The 23,205-nt window shown below is 37.3% G+C and overlaps 2 protein-coding genes across 3 annotated transcripts; both read right to left on the reverse strand.

Annotated features, from left to right (window-relative positions):
* Window positions 1–421: 421 nt before the first annotated feature.
* Window positions 422–16,184, reverse strand: rab11fip1b (RAB11 family interacting protein 1 (class I) b). 2 transcript variants are annotated; one of them, XM_058789092.1, is made up of 6 exons: window positions 15,664–16,184; window positions 8,428–8,855; window positions 6,103–7,516; window positions 3,163–4,461; window positions 1,678–1,789; window positions 422–1,541 (listed from the first exon to the last, which is right to left on the reverse strand). In XM_058789092.1, the coding sequence occupies exons 1-6, from the start codon at window positions 16,011–16,013 to the stop codon at window positions 1,335–1,337; spliced, it is 3,810 nt and encodes a 1,269-aa protein (XP_058645075.1). In that variant the 5' UTR covers window positions 16,014–16,184; the 3' UTR covers window positions 422–1,334. The 2 variants fall into 2 exon arrangements, with proteins under 2 accessions (XP_058645075.1, XP_058645077.1); XM_058789094.1 differs by lacking the exon at window positions 3,163–4,461 and having other exon boundaries at window positions 433–1,541; window positions 15,664–16,178.
* An 816-nt stretch (window positions 16,185–17,000) lies between these two features.
* On the reverse strand, window positions 17,001–23,036 carry LOC131547934 (uncharacterized). Its single transcript, XM_058788724.1, has 8 exons — window positions 22,979–23,036; window positions 20,292–20,436; window positions 20,149–20,215; window positions 19,536–19,612; window positions 18,884–19,020; window positions 18,711–18,786; window positions 18,331–18,538; window positions 17,001–17,866 (listed from the first exon to the last, which is right to left on the reverse strand). The coding sequence occupies exons 1-7, from the start codon at window positions 23,034–23,036 to the stop codon at window positions 18,433–18,435; spliced, it is 666 nt and encodes a 221-aa protein (XP_058644707.1). The 3' UTR covers window positions 17,001–17,866; window positions 18,331–18,432.
* Between the last annotated feature and the right edge of the window lie 169 nt (window positions 23,037–23,205).

Here is a 23,205-nt window from a genome sequence, read left to right on the forward strand (position 1 = left end):
AGTAAACGTTCCATAATAATAAGTTCCTACGTGGGAAAATAAAATAAAAATTATATATATATATATATATATATAAAATGATAACCTAATAATAAAAATAAAACCTTTTCAAATATTAGACACGTTCAAATTTCGCTGTAAAGCATCTCTAAAAAGTTATTATTCGGCTTGAGTAAGTTCAGTATTGATTCACAATTGGTTCAATAACTGTAAAATTAATCAATTATTAAACAAATTCAATTCAGCTGTAAGCTCTGTAAGAAGACAATAGTGTAATACTGGCCCCTTGTAAGATAAAAAAATGTATATATGATTAATTTTCTGACTGAATTATTGTATTAGTGGAAACTAACCAAAATAAATGAATATGGGATCTCATTCAAACAGTGTAAGAAGATTCCACACATTTTATCACTTTATTATAAATGGCAGCGAAGGCTATAATCACCAAGTTACAAGAAATTATGGACACTATGGTCAATTTCAATGTTTTTTCAAGCATTCCTCAATCCCACAGGTACAGCAGCATGTAAACATTGTCAGGAGTCCTGTGTAGACAGCCTACGTATTTGCTATGGGCCATTACAGCATCTGACATTCCCTCAATTGTGTGTATGATAATAATCATTTAAAGCTTAACTTGTATTCTTAAAAATGCACACAGACATCTTGTGACGCAGCTCTTTACAAAGCCACACTTGTGACATTCTTTATTTCAAAAGCAAAGAATAATAAAGCTGTCAGCTTACATGACAAAAGGTATAAAGTACAAAAGATCACATGTTCATTATTTACAGATGAACTGATTCTTTTAAAGTGCTTCATTGAAAAGAAAACAACGTATCAATACAGAGATCTGTCTACAAAATAACATAAAGCTTTCTAATTTATATAAATCATTTTTCAAGAATGTATGTAGTGCTATTTTGTTTACTTATTTAATGTGTGGGTTGTGTCCATTGAACGCTTTGACCAAAACATTTAATAGATGGTATTTATAATATATAATACTAATCAAATAATATTAGCAATTCAAATAGAAAAGGTGGACAGTAAAAACCTTTGGAGAAAATACTTAACATATGATTTCAACATGTACAAGACTAAATCAGTAACATGGTTAGGTGGATCTGAATAACAAATATTCATGTCATGTCGTCAACATTCAGCCAGAGACGTCAAGTGTCCACCCTGATCTTCAGCTCACTAGTGTCTGCAGTTACTTACTGGATTTAGTGAAAACCTCTGTGATTTACCCACAACCATGTACTGTTGTTCACCCCATATTTGTGATTACAGTGCACATTAAACACAAAACTCTGCTACAAAAGTGCTCAAACGGACTTCTTCATCAAGCTCAAGGACATTAAGATGTTGGGGCTATCCTCCATGACACGGACCAGAAGATTGTCTATATACTGCTCCAGTTCCCCAATCTTAGCGTCCTTCTGAGAAAGCTGCTGCTTCTGCTTTTCCAACAAGTTAATGAGTTCTTCATGGGTTAGCTGGGAGTACGGCCCCGTCCCTTTTGCCTCTGGGGCCTGAAAGATAGTGGAATACAAATAGCGTGCTTAAGTCAGCTGAGAGGAGAACATGTTAAATAGCCATATCAACGCATGGTAAATGACTACACAACAGTATAAGAGAGAGAGAGAGAAAAAAAAAAGCTCATGCTACCTTCATCTTAACTTGCATATCATCTGTAATTTTAGCAGATCTGGAAGTGTCTTGGGTCTCTCTGAGGTCTGGCTGCTTGTCAGCGGTGCTCAGGGGTTTCACTGCATGGGGCCTGAAAAGAAAAAGAGCTGTTAAGTCTTACAGGCAGATCGAAGTTTGCAGGGGTGGAATACAAAGCAGTCAATTGCAGAACTCTGCCAGAAGACATTTGTGCAAAATTTTGATATAATCCTTTGTAAAAAAAAAAAAGTGAGAAAGGGTGACGAATACATCCTGCCCTGAATTTTCGAACTTCAAAGAACATGGAGGAACTATTAAATGTGAAAATTGATTTATTTCCAAAGATGAAAGTGTTCATATCTGTTGTTTTCAATTATCGGATAACTGTCTTAGAATTAATGCAAAAATAAAAAGTTCACACTGGGAAATTAATATGACATGAAACTCTAAAAAGACAAAGTTTAAACCATTGCAAACCAAGCTCTTCAGAAGGGCCAGTTATGTGCAGTCACATGAAAGTCCCAACAATGAGTAATCTAGGGTCCAGAGTGTAATAACATAAACATATGCACAACTTGAGTCAAGCAATAAGTTACACGAACTGGTGATCGCATGTCGTGGCACAGAAACCATTGTAACTTATACCTCCCTACCTTTTGGGAAATAATCATAACATTAAGAGTTTTATGTTCCTTGCCTAAGGTGCAAAGAACACAAATGCAGTTGGAGAAAACAAACGACAATTTTAAGACCAAGCAAAAGGTTCTGAGGGTAAGCTAATCTATCACATAAGCAGTAAGCAACAATTCAGGCAGGATAGGGGTGGCCAATCATTTTTTTTTTTTTTTTTGCAGAGTTTACCACCAAGCCTAATTAAAAACACCCAACTAGATAATTAAGGTGTCCAATTTTGCTAGAAACTTCCATGCCTGTGTTTCCCAAAAGCAAACGATTTTAGCAATCTAGTTTAGCCTATAATGCTTTTGAGAAATGGTGTGTTGGGGCAAGTTGAAGCCAAACACTGCAGGACAGTGGACCTCCAGGGACAGGATTGGACACCACTGAGATTGTAATACTAGGTGAAAATGGCATACTTCAGAGTATTTGTATCAGGAACCTACAGCCAACATCTGCTACTGCTACTATGTGTACTCAACCGTGGATGCATATTCGCAGTACTACCTAGTGGACTCTTCTGTCTCAACATTTCACCTTCCGTGTCCGAAGTAAACTTTGGGGTTTAGCATACTACAGAAATACTGAGAGACACTTCCATGTATTTATTATTTAAGCTGTGAACACAGGTCATGGATTTGCCTTTCAGCAGAACTTGTAAAAAGGGAGATGTTTGGAGAATAGATTCTGCAACAAAGATTTACAACCTTTAGAAATTTCAAGAACTACCCCAGGATGGCTAACGGGAACCTACCGTAAACATCTGCTACTACTTCTAAGGGTCTCTAGAAGTTCTATGTGTGGCCTCACCTGCAGGGTTTGAAGGCAGGATCACCTGTTCTCTCGCTGTCACTCCCATTTTTCTGCCCAGCGATGGGTTGGACATCAATAGGTGACACTCTGGCTTGTGGGAGAGACTGGTGCTCTGACCCATGACCTGCTTCCGGGCTCAAAGGAGCGAGATCTTGCCTGGAGTTTGAAGATGAGTTTACCAGGGATGGGGTAAAACATGAAGTTGACTTGCTACTATTAACAGTTAATGACTTGTCTTGATCTTTTATGCTGGGTTGACTGGCTGAGATCAGTGCAGCTTCTGGTTGCTGTCTGGATGCTGATTTGGCAGGAGGCAACGGGGCCCGACTCTTCTTTTTGGAAACGCCACTCTCAAGTAGGACATTTTCAGCATTCTCAGGATCATTCACATTGCAGAGAACCTTTCCAAGGACTGGATCAGACATTGAAGGTATGTCTTCTCCAAGATAGTCTAGTTTAGACTTTTCTGGTAAATCATTGCGTTTACTTTCTCGTGAGAAAAGGTCTTCAGGGTGCTCGGGTTTGGTAGAAGGCTCTTCATCTGCAGGAAGATCATCAAGCTTGTCAGTCGACTCATCTACTTGATCAATGCAAGAGTTTGAGGCAGCACTGGTTTCATGTACAGTCAAATGGACATTACTAATTGCCAAGTTGTTGGGTTCAGTTTCAGATGCAGATGTCTTGCAAGATTTTGACAGTAATGAAGGCTTTGGAGCTGGACTCTTGTGTTTAGTTGTTTTGACCTCGGTAGATATGAAAGGGTTGGTTTCTTGTCTGTTACTGGGATGAGCCTGGATAAGATGTGATAAACTGGTGTTCACAAAATTGGCTGCATCAGAGGTCCTTGACTCATCTTGCAAAACCAGGCACACTTTGTTAGTCTGGTCTATTTCCTGGAATCTAGTAGTTCTCCATTCACCAGTATGAAGAGGAGTGGTAGATTGGTCTGCATGTTGGTTTTGCACTTCTGGCTTGTTCTTTGGTGGTAAAGGGGCAGGGCGTTTGTCCCTTCGTAAACTACAGGAATCAGAGTCTCCACCATCCTCAGATGCTCTAGATGGAAAATCTTGTGTGGCTTCACGAATCGCTGGTGCTTTTGGAGGGGCATCTGGTTTTCCCATCTGCGTCTTGTTCTGGGGAGGCATTGGGGCACATCGTTTCTTCTCTGACCTTTCTGCGGTGTCTCCGAGATGGACAACTTTCTCAGTGTTTTCGCCATGAACATCAGAGTCATCTAAGAATGGGTTGGTGTTTGGCACAGATGCTTGCGAAAAGAAGATTCCAGAAACAGAAGAACTGAAGAAGCAGGATAATGAAAGGGAACATTAAACTCGATCAAACACATCTGCTAAATATCGAAATACATAGGCAAGCAAGTTAAAGCCACTTTGCTCTGGTCAACAACCATGAAAACCACTGAAACAGCACTTTTAAGTTTTTAAAACTTACCCTATTTACTTTCATGTTATTGAACAAATGTTATCAATATCCATAAACTTTTTAACGGGATAGTTAACATCAAAATTACAATCCTGTCACTATTTACTCATCCTCATGTCATTCCAAATCTTTTTGGAATACGTTTATGGACATTCATTACATTTGAGCAATAAAGATTTCTGAGAGAAACTCGCACAAAATGTCCTTATTTTAGCTGCAGCCTTGAAGAGATAGCTGGTTTAGATTTAAAGAGCCACCCTCAAATCATGCTATTTGCTCTGCAGTCTCCTACACATTCCAGAACTGTTTCATGAAGCACTCAAGTGCATGAGTCAGAGAAAAGGAACTGCCTGATCAGCTGTTTTCCAGGGAAACAGATTTCTCCAGCTTCCCCTGGGTTAGACCTCAATCAAGTACCACACAAGAACTAACACAATGAGGGTTAGAGACCTTAAAATTAACTGTCAGCATTAATGCATCTCAGCAGAAATAAACAGATGAGACCATGGTGAGAAAGACTCTTTATTCAGGTTTGGGTATTTCATTTGGTTAAGGGTTACTCATTTTATTCGGGATGATAATCATCTTCAGAAAATATAAAAAGTTAATGTGGATTGTCCTTACTTTGAGTCCTTGAAATAGTTTCAAAAGAACTGCGTTGCATGCCAGATGTTTTTTTGGACTTGTACAGATACGCACTCATACCAGCACACAGACACACACACACAGACAACTGCATATTTCGTAACAGTGCCATATGCTCTGTTAATCACGATAGCGTGGTGTTATGAGCCCTACCACACTGAAATAGAGTTAGTCTAAGCATACTACAGAAACACTGAGAGACACTTCCATGCCTTTAATATTCAAGCTGTGATCATAGGTCATGGATTTGCCTTCCAGCAGAATTGGTAAAAAAGCAGAAGTTTGGAGAATGATTTGAAACAGCTCTGTGAAATGATAAAAGGATGAGTTCTGAAGAACGTTGAGTTCTTAGAGTGGCAAAGACTTGTTAGAGTCAATCAGATGTCTGTCAAAACACAAACTTCATCCAAAAGGAGTGCTTCCTTTTGGTTCTGATTAGTAAACAGAAGCTAAATGCATTCAACTGACTGGTCACGGTTGCTCGTTTACATTATATATTGAACTTTTCATGAAAAGTGGCCCCACCCACAGTGACATTCCATTGGTCCAAAATGAGCCCCTCATAGATGTATATTAAACATCAAAGATGTTCTGAGTGGCTGATTTTAACACCTCACACAGCATTTTGCTTTCACTGACAACAGATAAATTAAGTTGCCATGTTGTGTTTTTGGTCCTAATTCATCATATAACATACAGATTTTTATTCTTAGGCAATAGCTGGTTTCACTAACAATGCAACAATGCACTAACAAGGTTTTACATAAAAAATGTGTTTATGGTTTCATGAATAAGGCCAAATGGATGTAATTTAAAAACACAAACTCCTGTGCTTTCAGGTAAGACACTGACCTTGGCTTGACTGCAGAGACTTTGGTGGATCGACTGAGGGCTTCAGGTTGAGAAATGGTGGGTTGCTCGAAGGGATTGGTGGAGCTCTCATCGAATAAGAGAGGGTCTTCAAAGGGATCGGTGGATAGGATGTGGTCCGAGTTATTCTCGTTAGATGCTTTTTTACTCGTATTCAGACGAGCACTCCTGGGTTTCGCCTCAGGCCGCAGTTCTTTCTCTTGCTTCTGTCTTTCCATTTCTTCTTTCTCTTGCCTGACTCTCTCCTGGTCTGCTTTCTCTTTTAGCTTCCTCTTCTCCTCCTCTTCCTCAGCCTTTCTTCTCGCCTGCTCCTCTCTCATCCTTTCTTCTATTCTCTTGTTCGCAAGCTCCAACTTCTCTTTTTCCTGTTGCACCCTTTCTTGCTCTTTTCTTTCAATCTCAGACAGTCGTCTCTCTTCTTCCTCTTTCCTTTTCCTCTTCTCCTCTGCTTCCATCTTTTCCTTTTCCTTCAGTAGTCTTTCCTCTTCTTCAGCATGTCTTCTGTCCATCTCCAAATTTCTTGTCTCCTCTTCTTTCTGCAACTTTTCATTCTCAAGTCTCATTCTCTCCTCTTCCTCCATTCTCTTCCTTTTCTCCTCTTTGATCCTCTCCTCCTCAGCTTTCCTTCTTTCCTCTTCCTGTCTAACTCGTTCCTGTTCCTTCTTTATTCTGATCGTTTCCTCCTGCTCAATCCTTTTTCTTTCTCTTTCCTCTTCCTGTTTCTCTAGCTTCCTCTTCTCTTCCTCTCTCTCCACCTGCTTCCTCTCCTCTTCCCTCTCTATCCTCTTTCTTTCCTCCCTCTCAAGCAGTTTCCTCTCCTCTTCTCTCTCTATTCTTTTTCTTTCCTCCTCTCTTTCAATCCATTTTCGTTCTTCTTCCTTCTCTATCCTCTTTCTTTCTTCCTCTCTTTCAATCCTTTTCCTCTCCTCTTCCAGTTTCTCTAGCTTTCTCTTCTCTTCCTCTCTTTCCAACCGTTTCCTCTCATCTTCCTGTTCTCTCTCAATCTGTTTCCTCTGCTCCTCTTCAGCCTGTCTTCTTTCCTCCTCTAGTCTTTTCCTGACTTCCTCTTCCTGTTTCCTCTGTTCCTCTTGTCTTCTGTGCATTTCTTCCACTGCATTCTCTTGAGTTTGGTCCGAGGAGTCCATTGAGGTGCTGGAGGTTTTCCTGTCATGACCTCTGCGCAGGTCCTCCATGGATCCGTGGCCGGAGCTGTTCAGGCTGAAGGTGGAACCGGCCCTGGATCCTCTGGTCTCTGGCTCTTCTGTGTAGACGTGACTGCCGTTGATGCACACGCTGCTCTGCGCCATGCCTTGTCCAAGAGACCCGGTACCTTGGGAAACCTTGCTGTCAGAGCTTCCGGTCCGCTTGTGCTTCAGAAATTTGAATTTCTTTTTTCCTTTGAAGATAAAAAAAAAAATAATGATTATAATCATCAATTTTGGCAGAACTTGACTTCTGCTAATAATGTTTTTAATTTATATTTTAATTATGTAGGGATGGACAATATATCAGTACTACAGCAATACTGGAGATTTGATTAATTTTTTAGTCATTTATCAGTCATTTATCATGCTCATTTTCCCTATTTTTACATTTAGACTACCTTCGTCATCATCTAACGCTAACTTAAAATCTGTGTTATTTTGGTATCATTGAGATATTATATTTTGAGGGGTTTTTTCATTTTAATCTTAAAGTTTTAGTAATTTTGTAATGTAGTAATTGCGTTTTGTTAAACAATTCTTTGTCATTTTTCTTAGTTTTTATTTATTGTTTATTTCAATTTAGTTATTTCAGTCATCAAGTTAAACTAACTGAAAATCAGAAATATTACCTTGGCAAATATATATACACAATACATACACTTTATATTTGATTCTATTTCAGTTAAAGTTCATTTTATTTCAAATAACAAAATTCTTTATGGTTTTACTTTACTATAACCCTACTTAAAATTAATCTTTAAAAACCATAGCACAAAAATAAATTATATTTATAATTATAATTATAATAATCAAATTAATAAATTATCAGTTTATAATCTCTAATGTCAATGGAAAAATTGTACAGTTTTAATTTTTAAATAAATAAATATGATTTCAACTTCAGGCAAATCAGACTAAACCAGTATAATTAATATCTTGCATACATTTATTAGTTCATGATTTCCCTGGTAATCAAACCTAGGACTTTGGTGTTGCTAGCACCATATTGCATTGTTTGACCTGCAGGAACAATATGGTAGCGTAGCAAACATATCATCCATCCCTAATATTGAAAATATTACAACAACAGTGTCGTATGTACCTTCAGGAGACTCTATATTTAGGCCAGACGATCTGCTCAGACTGATGGCTGAGTCTTTTTCAGGCAGGGTGGCGAGTGTGGACATGGACTGGGAAATGTTACGGTGCAAACCCGGCTTGGGTGCGAAGAGGGACTTGAGTTTATTCTTCTTTTTGGCTCCGGATGTGGTGTCAGGTGGTTCTTCTCCCTCGCTGTCAGTCAGTACCTGGCCGACTGAAGGCACAATGGCAGAAGCAGAATCCGACATCCCTTCTTTCTTTTTCCCTTTCAGCTTATCCTTGATCTTGCCAAGCCGTGAGCGCGACTTGTCCTGCCCAGAGAGGTCGTACATGCTGGCCGTCAAGTTGTTCTTCATGAACTGAATGTCTAGAAGCACCTCACCCCTGTCTTTGTCAGCCTTCCCCGTCTTGCCCATCAATTTGAACCATCTGTATGAACACAAATAGCACAGGATGTTTAGTTTCAAGCATTTTTCATTTCCCAAAGCACCTTCCTTATCAAAGAAAAGCTAGAAGCAAGACATGAGATGAAAGATAATGAAAGTATGTTGTGTCACACAGCTACACTTAACAAAATTGGTCAGAACTGCCGAAATGACAAGATTGTTGTGCACACAAAACTATGGGAACCCAAAGTCCGAGTTTCATGTGATTGTTGACATTCCTCAACGGCTATAAACCAGAACAGCACATTAAGGTTCAATGACTGAGACACTGTGTTGGCATAACTCAAGGACACTAGTGAAGAACAAAGACTGCAGGGTCTAAAACAAACACCTACTGTGTAGAAAGTCTCAAAATAACGTGTTTTTAGATATTAAACCCTCATTTTCCCTTCAGACATCAATAAAATAGGTCTATCAATCTAAAAAGTCCAAAATACAACTTAAAGCGTAGAGCAAGCTGTTTCTTAGCTACAAAGAGAGATGTATCGTTGTTTTCCAGGCTAAATGTTGTAGGAAATTAATGTCTAGGCTGGTGAGCTAACATGCCTGTAAGGAACAACAAACTTGGATCCATGAAAAACAGAGGAATAAGATGAGGACACAAGGGTGCGGTAACTGCACGCAGGACTCGTTTCATGGAAGCTTATGTTTGCAGTAGCGTATGGCTGTGAGAATGGAGTGGGTGGCTTAGAAAAGCAATTTTGAGATTGCCAAAATACTGACACTCAGGGCTGAAAACACACATTGGCAGATTAGGGTCAGGAAAAAATGGAAATTCATTAAAACCTTATAAAAGTCAACAGGGAACTGGTGAAGCTTGACATCTCAGAACTTCTCAATATAGTAACCAAAATGAGCCTCTTCAACAGCAGCTGCTACTTCAGTGTTTATGACGACAGTAAGTGCACTGGACACAGTGAGTAATGCAATTCTAACGCTACGGAGAAAATAACATGATGGGCGTGTGTTTAAATGACTTTGTAGCCGTCTGCTAAATGATACTGCGATGAGTCTGAAGCTAAATATAGCAACGCACCCTGGGATTATTAGCGAATGATCACTGCCGCTCACCTATGCCTCAATAACATTTAGCACCATTACGCAGAACATATTTACGTCAGAGAATAACAAACTAGCTAGCTGGGATAATCAGTACAATTAAAAGCAACTCATTCCTGTCTGTAATATTTATTTTCTCAGAAATGGCTTAAAAAGCTGTTTGTTTTTTTCCCCAGAGAGATCATAATCACAATATAGACCGTTAATGTTGCTAAGCAGAAGTGAAACAAGAATAAAAAAAGACCTAAAGTAGTACATCCATCAAGTCTTGTTTTGTACACTGCTTTGCATTAAATGAACATAAAAAAACAACAACTAATGGCTAATGGTTTATATGCACCAACATAAAAATATATAAACAATTTTCACCAATATATTAACTAAATGATTTTAATGCATGTAAAATTTCATGAAAATTTTGTATTACCAACAATATAATACTGAATATTCTGTAAACATTTTATCACCAGGCTTTTAATATGTCGCTTCACCAAATTTCTGAATCACAGCTTTTAACAATTACCATACATGCAAACAATCTCCAATTTGACATGGTAAAGTTTTTAGACTTTACTAAACCATTAAACTACAAGTCTGAATAACTGCAATCAGGGTGTAAAACAGGAATTTCAGGGCGTAAAATAGAAGTGGTTAAAGGGCTGGTAGCCAGAAAGTTGCTCAATCAAATCCTGGAAGGAGTGAACCATAAGCAATCACAATTATGGCCTTAAACAATAAAAGCTGTTAAACCACATTTCCTTAATGCTAATGACACAATGACAAGAGAAATGGCTTTGCACATATGGGAGGTGCTCATTTGACAACATGTTCGGACAACACCTCGTAGCCATAGAAATGCACCCATGCAAACACAAGCAGCTTCTGCCATGATGTAACTCAGATGAGTGTGAACTGCACAGAAGTTGCATTACACTTCTGATCACAGGAGGGAAGTTGCAAAAGGGTGTTGCCTGCTTTGAGATGAGCTCAGACCTTTTAGACAAGCTTGAAAAACTATTAGATACAAAATATTAACCTAATATAAAAAATGTTTTGGTCTGTAGTACAACTTGACCTTCTCAATTACATAAAATCATGCAAACATTCATCATTTTAACAATATACGGAACTGATATTTACATTTGATGTTACAGCATCATGAAATTGACATACATATACATATACATATATATATATATATATATATATATATATATATATATATACATATACATATATATATATATATATAGAGAGAGAGAGAGAGAGAGAGAGAGAGAGAGAGAGTTTATTTTTGTACGTAAACTAAACAAACATGCTAAATGCTGCCCTGGCAATTAGTTGAAACAAAACAAGTTTAAGTTTTTATATGTTCATTCAATTTCAGTTAAAGGGTTACTCCACCCCAAAATGAAAATTGTGTCATTAATCACTTACCCCCATGTCATTCCAAACCCATAAAAGCTTTGTTCGTCTTCAGAACACAATTTAAGATATTTTGGATAAAAACCGGGAGGCTTGTGACTGTCCCATTGACTGTCAAGTAAATAACACTGTCAAGGCCCAGAAAAGTACGAAAGACATTGTCAGAATACTCCATCTGCCATCAGTGGTTCAACCGTAACGTTGTGAAGCTACGAGAATACTTTTAGTACGCAAAAAATAGGTATCCGCTGGACGCAAAATGCGTACGTTGTTCTGTGTCAGCCGCACCTCATTGATACGCTGTTTTCGTTCAAATCAAAGCATAAACAAATGTAGAAGACGTATCCGTGAGGTGCGGCTGACACAGAACAGCATATGCAGTTTGCATTCAGTGGATACTCTTCAAAATGGCGCTATGCTGACGCAGAGGAAACGAATTGTTGAATAAAGTCGTTATTTTGGGGTTTTTGCATACAAAAAGTATTCTTGTAGCTTCATAACGTTACAGTTGAACCTCTGATGGCAGAATAACTATTCTGACGATGTCTTTCGTACCTTGACAGTGTTAATTACTTGGCAGTCAATGGGACAATCACAAGCCTCCCGGTTTTAATCCAAAATATCTTAAATTGTGTTCCGAAGACGAACAAAGCTTTTACGGGTTTGGAATGACATAGGGGTAAGCGATTGATAACAAAACTTTCATTTTGGGGTGGAGTAACCCTTTAATGTTTATGAAAATGAAAATGTTTTTTCATGGTTTTGTGACATGTTGACACTTCCTACATCAAGGACGGAATATAATTGATTGTTTATATGGCTGACAGTTCAAACTTTCTGCTTAATCGCCTCCATTCATTGACCATTTGTTGAAGGAGGGAAAAATTACTTTCAGGCCCTGTTTTTGGAAAGTGTTGGGTAAGATAATAAAAGACTTTAATAAGCAAAGTTCTTGACAAACTCATCTGTCTCGCCCTGAATGATCCTCAATAACAGCTGTGCCCTGACAGGAAGTGAAGGCAGCATCAGATGAATCAGCACTGGATGTTTCATTGTTCCAGTGTGTCTCTCAGCAGCTTGACTTCCTGAATGTGCCAGCGCACTGATAAGAGCGTTATGTGACAGGACTGTTTTATCACACGCAGCAGAACAGGAACCTAACTATATAGAGTTTCACTTTACTTGTTGTAAAATATTCAATTAACTATGCATGAAGCTCAGATAATTGGACATGTGAGACATAACATGGGTTTTTGTTGATACTTCCAACTGGCAAAATATTTGTTTTAACAACATGATTCAATATCTAAGTTTTCATAATCTTTAATTATTTATGCTGAGGTAAAAGACATTGAATTGAACACTATTTCTCCTTGTAATATAACAGGTTTTGGTTTTGCATTAAGAAAACCTAAACTTTGTTAGCTGACAGTCGAACAGACAGGTGACGCGCTCCCATTCTGCCTCGAATCAGGAAAGCGTTCCTGTGTGTAAAGTGTCAGCGCATGAGGTCACGCAGAAAGAAACGGCTGATGCCTTCTGTATTAGCATGAGGCATTTAGCATATTTTAGGCATATCCTCTATATGTGTGACTGAGAGAGAAAACCAAGTGTTTTCTTGACTTTGAAGTCTGAAGCAGTTGACAAGCCTTGACTTTATGCCGCGCTAACAGAAAATGAGTTATCAGGCAGCGCGTGTGACGTATGTCAAAGCCTGAGAGAGAACTGGGGCACAAACAGAACAATCAGACGCCAGAAAAGGGATGTTAGATATTTAACCTTCTCTAAAATACTGCTTTGTTTAAATGGCTGCACAATATAACAGAGGAAATTTGAGTGTGTGAAAAAATTGTGAATTACATGACAAAATGTAATTTTCAGATTCTGAGGGTTGTTAAAATGCAGACACTATAACTGTTAAAAAGTTTGAGATCTTTAAGAATTTTTATGTCTTTGAAAGGAGTCTCTTATGTTCAACAAGGCTGCATTTATTTGAGCAAAAATACAGTAAAACAGCAATATTTTGAAATACTATTACAATTTATAATAACTGTTTTCTATTTAAATATATTTTTAAATGTCATTTATTCCTGTGATGGAAATGCTGAATTTTCAGCATCATTACTGCAGTCTTCAGTGTCACACGGTTCTTCAGAAATCATAATATGCTGATTTACTGCTCAAGACATATTTATTATTACCAATGTTGAAAACTGTTGTGCTTAGCAATATTTCCATATTTTTTCAGAATTCTTTGCTGTCATTTCTGATTACTTTAATGCACTTCCGCTTAATAAAAGTATACATTTCTTTCAAAAATAAATAAATCTCACTGTGACCCTGAACTTTTTAACAGTTAGTAGCAGTGTAAGTTTTAAGAGTAATGCTTTTTTTTTAAATAAATTATGATTTTAATAGGTTACGATAAAAGGAAAAACCAGGAACTAGTTCTGGGAACAGCAGATTAGAAAATACTGATATGAAGATCAGTGAAATTGACAACACTGAGAAGAATAGGAAGTAATTAAAGTCTTCTGATTCATGTAGGCAGAAAGAATGAATCAACTCCATGGAAATTAAATCAATATTCTGTGTTCAACAGAAGCTGTGCTTAATCGATGTTTCCACAAAAAAAAAAAAAATTAATGTCTTATTTCTTAAAAAACAACAACACTAATATAGGTTACACTTACAATAAAAGTGAACGGTGGCAACCTAAATTTACATTTTTGCTTTTAAATCTGCCAAATATTGGCCCATTCACTTGTACTGTAAGAGCCTCATCATAACCCTGATTTGTTTTTGTTTTTTAATTAAAGGAGAAGGACATGTTGAATGTGGAAGCTCAACTTGCAATGAACCCAGAGTATTCAAATGATCAAGCTGTTCCTAACATAAAAAGAATGACATCAAAATAAAGCGATGTTTTCCAGCGATAACGCCCTGTTGAGGTCAACCACAAGACTGTCAATCTTATACACACACCCTGCAAGATCAAACTTCAAAATCACCATCAGAACTGCAGATCGGTTTACAAGAAACGCCGAGGTCCAGTTTCATAGGAGCGTTGGCTTACTTAGAGAGACCTGAGTGAGTTTCCGGTTCCCCTGACCTGGGCCAACAGCAGCCCACACAGGTACACGACGAGATATGACTTACTTAGCATAACAAGCTCTAATACTTTACAGGAAATGTCTCAGTCAGACCCAAAAAAAAGACCCAGGAGCTGAGCTCTAGTGGCCTAGTTAATTAGAAAACAGCTTTCATTCTGACTCAAACGTCAGCTGAACTTCTAGAGCAAAACAATTATTCGGCAGAAGGCCAGACGAGTGCTGGCTGCCTTTGTGCATGAGATTGAATTAGGTCTCGTAATGAAAATGACCAGGCAGGTTCTAATCAAAGGCTTTGAGCATTTACAAGAAAACAATGGAAGTCATTCAGAGAGCAGGTGAAGAAACACAAACTCTTCAAATCCAAGGTCAGAATGCTGTGAGGATTTGTGTGCTGCTCTGTAAATGTCAGTCTGAAACTTTGCCTGCCGTGACTGATGTTACACTGATGTCTAGAGCTAAACTAATTTATTCATGAAGTCTGTGCATAATGTACGCCGAGCGGCCCTGGATTACAGAGAGATGGAATAACCACCAGATCCAGTCAAACAGATTTGCACTGACCTTTAACAAACATTCCAAAGGAATGCTAATGGAACTTCATTAAATTATGGAGGAGGAAAAGAGGAATTGTTTCCACAATCCATTAGATTCCATTTAGGAATCTGATTCTGATCCTTAAGAAACCGTCTTCTGTAAACATAAAAAGACCGGATTCTGAGTCATTTGTGGAGGTCTGTGACGTCTCTGGTTGAGCAAAAGAAATTCCACCCTGTTCCTTTTGGTCTACCATGACCAAGTCCAATAACATTCAAAGCTCAGCTCATAATTTCCACATAAGGAAGCTTTGATGCCATCTTTCAGCACAGACCTATCCTTGTATGAGTGTCCAAACGCTAATAAGAAGCTGAGAAAAGTCAGATGCATTTGAGAAAGAACTTTATGTTACGCCAAATACATGGCAAAATTTATATAATACACAGTATAAAATTTTGCCAATATGAGGACCAGAACTAACTGTTGTATATAAATTAAATATGAAGCATATATATATATATATATATATATATATATATATATATATATATATATATATATATATATATATATATATATATATATATATATATACACACACACACACACACATACACATATATAGTTGTTTATATAAAATAGCCTATATTGTTCACTCACTCAGTTTTGTCACGGGATTTATTGTCTTGGAGTTCCAGGAGCTTGATGGTCGCCTGTCCGAGCATTTTATCAGGTCCCACCAGAGCCCGGTGCATCACACACACCTGTAGGGTGCAGCGCTCCGCGTTACTGGGGTGAAAGAGCGGCAGGTCGAACGCGGCCTCCTCTTTCCACACCGGCGCGACGCTTTTCTCCGCCACCGAGGTGGAGAACTTCTCCTTGGCCACCTGCATGATGGCGTACGCGTCGTTGGTACCATTCTTCCCCTTGCTCCGCAAACCCCTCGCCTGGAGCACCGTCACCTGGACGCTGGTGGGAAACCACTGCTGGCTTTGCTCTGCCAGAGACATTTCTGTCAAAACCCAACTCGTTTCAGTTGGAACTGAAAAGTCAGCAGGACGCGCGAGCTGTCCGGCCCAACGAGAAGTTTCAATGTGTCAAAGGTCCGTTACTGTTTCGCTGGAAAAGTTTCACCTAATCCAGTGAAGCAACAAGTAAGCTTCACTCTAAAGCCACGCCCACACTCCTGAGCAACGCGTGTGGGCGTGGCCTGGCGTGACGCAACGCAGAGCTGAAGATTAACGCGGCGCCTGGAAACAATCTTTGCATAACAAATGCTGTAAAAATTCTGCTATATATTTATTTATAGGCTAAAATTACACAATGACAAATGCTGCTTACTAATATCTTGTTGTGAGCATAAGTAAAGAAATACATAAATATTAACATCCCGCGCAGATGACTCATTCCTGTGTTTAAGACCCATAAATGTTGTATGAAACACTCACACACTAAGGGTATAGCAACTTTTGTATTTGCTTTATAATGATGATTATAATAATAATTCTATGATGCTCCTCTCAGTTATGACAATTTAACAGAGGTGTGTAATTAAAATGTCCCATGAATAAATTTAGACATTAGAGAACTGTAGAGCTCTGACACAAAGCTATAATTACACTGAACTGTCATGCTGTTAGTGACCAGTTCTCATTGTTCAGAAGAAAAAAAAAAGGGAATACACAGGTGGCTTTTTATTGCAAAAGAGTTTAAACTAAAAAAACTGAAAAAACATTCCTCACTCTCATATGTAGCAAACCACAGAAATAAGCATTTACAGCTGAAATTCATTTGATGAATTTTGCAACATTAACAGTTATTTTGCTGTTTATATGAAGCTAATTTGAATCTTTTTGGTATAATGTGCTATATAAATTTAGCGTGTTTCATAGTTGTACATTAATATGTTGTTTTTCCACAGTTAGACAAGCCACCAGGTATTAACACCAAGTCACCATCACTCATTACTAATGAATCTCCATAGTCATTTAGGGTTTTAATAATAAACATGATGTGAGCAAACAGCATGTTCCTTCATGAGGATAATGTGTGTTTGTATTGTTCCTGAAACCCGTCATTCAGGGCCTTCATAGTTCTGCATGGGGAGTGGAAGTCAACAGGGCACATCCCTCTAACGACTCTTTTACATTATACAATTAGGTCAGACTGCAGGCTACATGTAATGCCACACTCTTTATGTTATAGCTGAGGATGCATTCTGATGATGTCATCTCTTTCACAACGATGCCAGACATTTATTGAATGCATAAGTTCATCATTCAGCCACAGCTCAAAGTCACACACTGCAGGTATTTAATTATTGTAATACAATAGTGAAACATGTGAAAATAGTGCCCTCTAGAGAGGACTAAGAACATATGCAACAAAGAAATAATTTAGTCAAAAATCTAAATTCTGTCATTATTTACTCACCCTCATATTGTTACAAACCTGTAGGACTTTCTTCTGCAGAAGACATTTTAAAGAATGTTGGTGACCAAACAGTTTCGGGTGCCACTGACTTCCATAGTATGGATAAAAAATAAAATGGAAGTCAATGGGAACCAAAAGTGTTTAGTAATCAACATTCTTCAAAATATCTTCATGTGTGTTCTATAGAAGAAAGAAGTCACATGCAGTTTTGAAACGACATGAGGGTGAGTAAATAATTTTTTGGGTGAACTATCCCTTTAATGCTTGATTTGTATTGAATATGACTTCAATTTCAGTGTGTTCCTCACACAAATCTATTGTATAGCTTCAGAAGATTCTTTATGATGCTTTCATGGTGCTTCTTTGTCCTTTTTGGAGCTTGATAATCCTGGTCACCATCCACTTTCATTGATTAGAAAGATCATTTCTCCTTTTGAGTTCCATAGAATAAAATAAGACAGCATTTTTAGGTGAATTATATGTTTGCCACTATTATAAATATTTTGGAACAGCTCAATTAAAAAATTATGAGCATGGTCTATGAAATACTCTAACTGAGAACCAGTATTATTAGTATATAAACAAACATTTTTGTTACCTGAAATAAAATGAGCAAACTGAAATTAAATAAATATTCCAGCTAGCTGGCAAGGCAGATATCTCATTTTAATTTAGTTTAAGTAAAACTGATATTTAAATTAAAACAAACTGTATAGATATTGAATACTTAAAAATGAAACAATTACTAAAATGACAAAAACACATGATACAATTAATAAAACTTTCAAATGAAAATTGAAAATATAAAAATAAAAACAGATTCAAAATATTAAAAAGAACTATAACAGCTCAATAATAGTAAAATAAAACATTAAAACAAATGAGCATACTAACCCATGGCACTGAATTGATGTGCTCCTCACCAGTGTTTTTAGGGAGTGAAGGCCATTGGCTGTCTGGCATCTCTGCTGAGCGTGTTTCCCACAGTACAGCTCCTCATCCACACAGAAATGTCCTCGCTCCATGAGACTGAAACCACAGTCTCTGCAGGTATAGCACTCCACGTGTCTGTAGCGCCTCTCTGATCTTCACCACCTGAGTTCTGCAGCAGAACACACAGACAACTGAACTTAACATGTGTGATCTTCATGAATTCCTGACATGAATTGCCCTCAAAAGTATTTGAATACTTAAAACACACTAAAAAAATTTGACAAAATATCAAAACTATATAACTTATATATAAAATATGAACTTAATTAAAGGGTTCTTACACAATGATGTAACCACATCTCTCACAAGTGCGAAACCTTTGACTGCGCTGGACCGCTCCAGATGGCAGTGATGTTCCTGTACAATTCATGTGTGTTTTTATAATACATGGGGAATCCTTATGCGTTATTCAAGAGGGTTGAATGCAAGAAATGCAGTGAAATGAAACACTCACGCTCCAGTCCCTCCTGTAGTATTCTGAAAGTGTTGGACTGTCTGGGCTGCTGAGGTTGAACTTGCCTTCTCTTGATTCTCATCAGCTCTTCAGGATCAACAGGCCCGTAGCTCCATACTGGATAATTAAAGCTCACCCTGAGAAAAGAGTCAACAGAGTCACCAAAAATGTGAGTTCAACAGGTATGAGACAAAATGACATGGGCTATGCTTGGAAGAAATGAATCATTTTATTCAGCAAAGATGCATTAAACTGATTAAAATAACATTTATAATGTTACAAAACATTTCTATTTCAAATAAATGCTGTTCTTTGTATCCTGAAAAAAATGTGAATATAAAACTCGCAGAAAAACAATACAGAAAATATTAAATATTAACCGTAACATTCACAATAGTCAGAAATGTTTCTCCAGCATTTCAGAATGATTTCAGAATGATTTCTGAAGGATCATGTGACACTGAAGACTGGAGTAATTATGCTGAAAATTCAGCTTTGACCACATCAATAAATTACATTTTATCACCATTTCGAAAAAAAAAAAAAGTATGTGAACCACTATAAAGTATGGGTATTTTTAAAATAGTATGCATATAATGTGAAGTATGCAGAAAGTTGTACATTAGTATTCCAAACATGATATTGGTATTACTTTTTCTTGGTGGTCTGTGATTCATATGACACTGTTTGGATACAATCAGATGCAGAGTTATGTCCTGCGATGGACTCCTGCAACCAATAAACAGGGTTTAAAAATGATTACATGGAGAGAAAAAAAAAAAACAAATCAACTGAAATAAAATAACTTTTTTAGCTAGTTTGCAAGACAACTAAAACTAAATAAGCTCAAACTAAAAAGTAACTCATCAAAAACATTAAAAAACATTAATTACAAAACACAGCAAGCAAGATTACAAAAACTTTCACTGAAATGAAAATGAAAAGAGAAAATGGAAAAATAATATCTATATATCTTTTTTTTATTATTATATATATTTTTTTAACTATAATAGTACATTATTGATACTTAAATAACACTGTCAATAAAACAAGAGATTACAAAGGACAAAAAAAAAAAACAAGGGATTACAAAATTATTTCTTCAGAATAGGCTTGGTTTGTTACTGGACCACAAGATGGCAGCAAAGCCTTCAAAAGACTTGAACATTAGGTTGTCTCCATTTTACGCTATTAAACTAAATGTACAAACTTGAATCCAAGCCAAACATTACTATAATGTAAAACTAGTACTTGCATATTCCCACCTTATCGTGTTGCTTCAGCTGCTCTGGTCTGGAGTTTCTCTCCAGTGGGGCTCTGAAGCTTTGAGAGCTGCTGAACACATGAACAATGAGAAACACATGTGATGTTGTTTGAAGACATCTCAGTATGGTTCTGGTGCACTGACCTCTTGGACTGGCCCTGTCCTGACTCATGGGTTTGTTTTGGCCGGACTGAGGGCTCCTGGGTTGAAGGAGAACAGCAGGAAGTTTCAATACACAAAACAGGATGGTTCTCACTAGTTTTATTCAAACAAGCTGAATGGGCCTTCCCTGTAGCGACATTTAACATTAACGTTATGTTCACAAAGAGCTGGTCAGTTAACTGTGTGAATAACTAACTGAATTAACAGGAAGTCTTGGATCACCGCAGCGCTGTATGACATCTGTTTTTGCAGGTCTGTAAGATAAGAAGGTTATTCTGGGTTTCAGTGAAAAAGCATCACACACCAGTGTTTGCAAACATTCACTTTTTCACCTAAAAAAAAAAAAACTAAAATATATTATATTACATTATATAATATTATATTAACAATTTAATATTCATAATGTTCATTCAAAGTGATCTGGTCTTTAATATTGTCAAAATGTTATTTACACACATTATTTATTGCTATTTAATGCTTTTTCTGGAAAGCGTTTCCGAATTTCGGGATGTTTTTTTTAAATTTGAATAAAATGAAACTAAAAGAATTTCAAATCACATGAGCCAATATTTTATTCACAATAGAACATAGATAACAAATGTTTAAACTGAGAAATTTTACCATTTTATGCACAAAATGAGCTAATTTCAAATTGAGAAATTGAGATGCCTGCTACAGGTCTCAAAATAGTTGGGACGGGGGCATGTTTACCATGGTGTAGCATCTCCTCTTCTTAAGACGTCTGGGCATCGAGGTTATGAGTTTCTGGATTTTGGTGTTGGAATTTGGTCCCATTCTTTCCTGATATAGGTTTCCAGCTGCTGAAGAGTTTGTGGTAGTCTTTGAAGTATTTTTTGTTTAATGATGCGCCAAATGTTCTCTGTAGGTGAAAGATCTGGACTGCAGGCAGGCCAATTCAGCACCCGGACTCTTCTACTACAAAGCCATGCTGTTGTAATAGCTGCAGTATGTTTTGCATTGTCCTGCTGAAATACACAAGGCCTTCCCTCAAATAGATGTCGTCTGGAGGGGAGCATATGTTGACCATAGAACACTTTTCCACTTTTAAACAGTCATTTTTAAATGAGCCTTGGCCCACAGGACACGATGGCGCTTCTGGACCATGTTCACATATGGCTTCCTTTTTGCATGATAGAGCTTTAGTTGGCATCTGCAGATGGCACAGCAGATTGTGTTTACGGACAATGGTTTCTGGAAGTATTCCTGGGCCCATTTAGTAATGTCAATGACAGAATCATACCAATGAGTGATGCAGTGTCGTCTGAGGGCCTGAGGACCACGGGCATCCAACAAAGGTCTTCAGCCTTATCCCTTACGCATAGAGATTTATCTAGTTTCTCTGAATCTTTTGATGATGTTATGCACTGTAGATGATGAGATTTGCAAAGCCTTTGCAATTTGACGTTGAGGAAAGTATTCCACATCTTTTTACGCACTCTTTCACAGATTGGAGAGCCTCTGCCCATCTTTACTTCTGAGAGACTCTGCCTCTCCAAGACATCCCTTTTATGTTACAGACCTGATGTCAATTAACTTAATTAGTTGCTAGATGTTCTCCCAGCTGAATCTTTTCAAAATTTCTCAACTATTTTGAGATCTGTAGCAGGCATCGAATTTGAAATGAGCTCATTTAGTGGATAAAAGTGTAAAATTTCTCAGTTTAAACATTTGTTATGTTCTCTATGTTCTATTGTGAATAAAATATTGGCTCATGTGATTTGAAAGTCTATTAGTTTTCATTTTATTCAAATTTAAAAAACGTCCCAACATTTCCAGAATTCGGGTTGTAGTTGGACATTTGTTTAACATTTTTAAAATGTTACTACTTGTTTTAGAATGTTCACAAAACATTTCAAATGAAATGTTCCAATAACGATTTTGCATAACCAAGAAAAACACAAAAAAAACACTTTTGAACATTCAGAAATATTTTTTTAAGCAGAACGTTTGCAAAAGTTCATAGAATGTGTGTTTATCTGCTGGGTTTATAGTGTTTTTTAAATTAGCATTTTTTTATTTAATTGAAATTTTCTTTATTCTCAATGCTGATTGTAATTTTTAAATGAAAAAATATTAATTTTTAAATTCAAATGGGTTAATGAAATAATACATAAAAATTATTTATAGATTAAATAGTTTCCTGCATTACAGTAAGGAGACTAATTTTAGATTATTGTAATTAGAGTTTTGTGAGAAAATGTTCTTGTGAAAATAATGCTTTAAAAAAACAAGCCCCTGGTCCCTAAAATAGGTTTGTCTTTAGGGTAATTTAGGGGTGAAATATGCCTTAACATGGTAAACCTGTAAAGAATGTAGCATTTAGTTATGAAACCGCATGTAATTCTGCCAAAGCAAAGTCATAGTTTAAAATTTGACCACCTTTCAATTAGAAGCCACAGCTGATGTTCAGATGTCTTAATTTTGTTCCGAGCCTCCATATTCAACATGGCTCCAGTATCCTGACCATTAATCTCCAATATAACATCACCCACCTGCAGCCCAACATCACCTGCCCGGCCATCTTCACGAACCTAACAAAACACTCTATGGTAAGTACTCAAAGCTCCTTAACACACCGGAAATCAAAGTCATCTTATGCCGAACAATTTCAATATTTTGTTCATAAGAAAAAAATATCTTCAACTCACCTTTGAGACAGTCAGGGTCATCTTGAAGTCTCTTCCTCCACAGATACGAAACCCCCATGGTGGTGGACCTGTCAAATTCAGTCGAAATGTCATCTGTCTGCCAGAAGCTTTCAATTTAAATGCCCTTTCAGAATAACACAATTGGTTTGTGTTTACTCTGGCCTGTGCCAGTAAGACTAAAGGGGTCAGCCATGTTTATGGTGTATTTTTAAAGTTCTTCTGTAGCT

The sequence above is a fragment of the Onychostoma macrolepis genome, chromosome 10, assembly GCF_012432095.1.
Source record: "Onychostoma macrolepis isolate SWU-2019 chromosome 10, ASM1243209v1, whole genome shotgun sequence".
Lineage (NCBI taxonomy): Eukaryota > Metazoa > Chordata > Actinopteri > Cypriniformes > Cyprinidae > Onychostoma > Onychostoma macrolepis.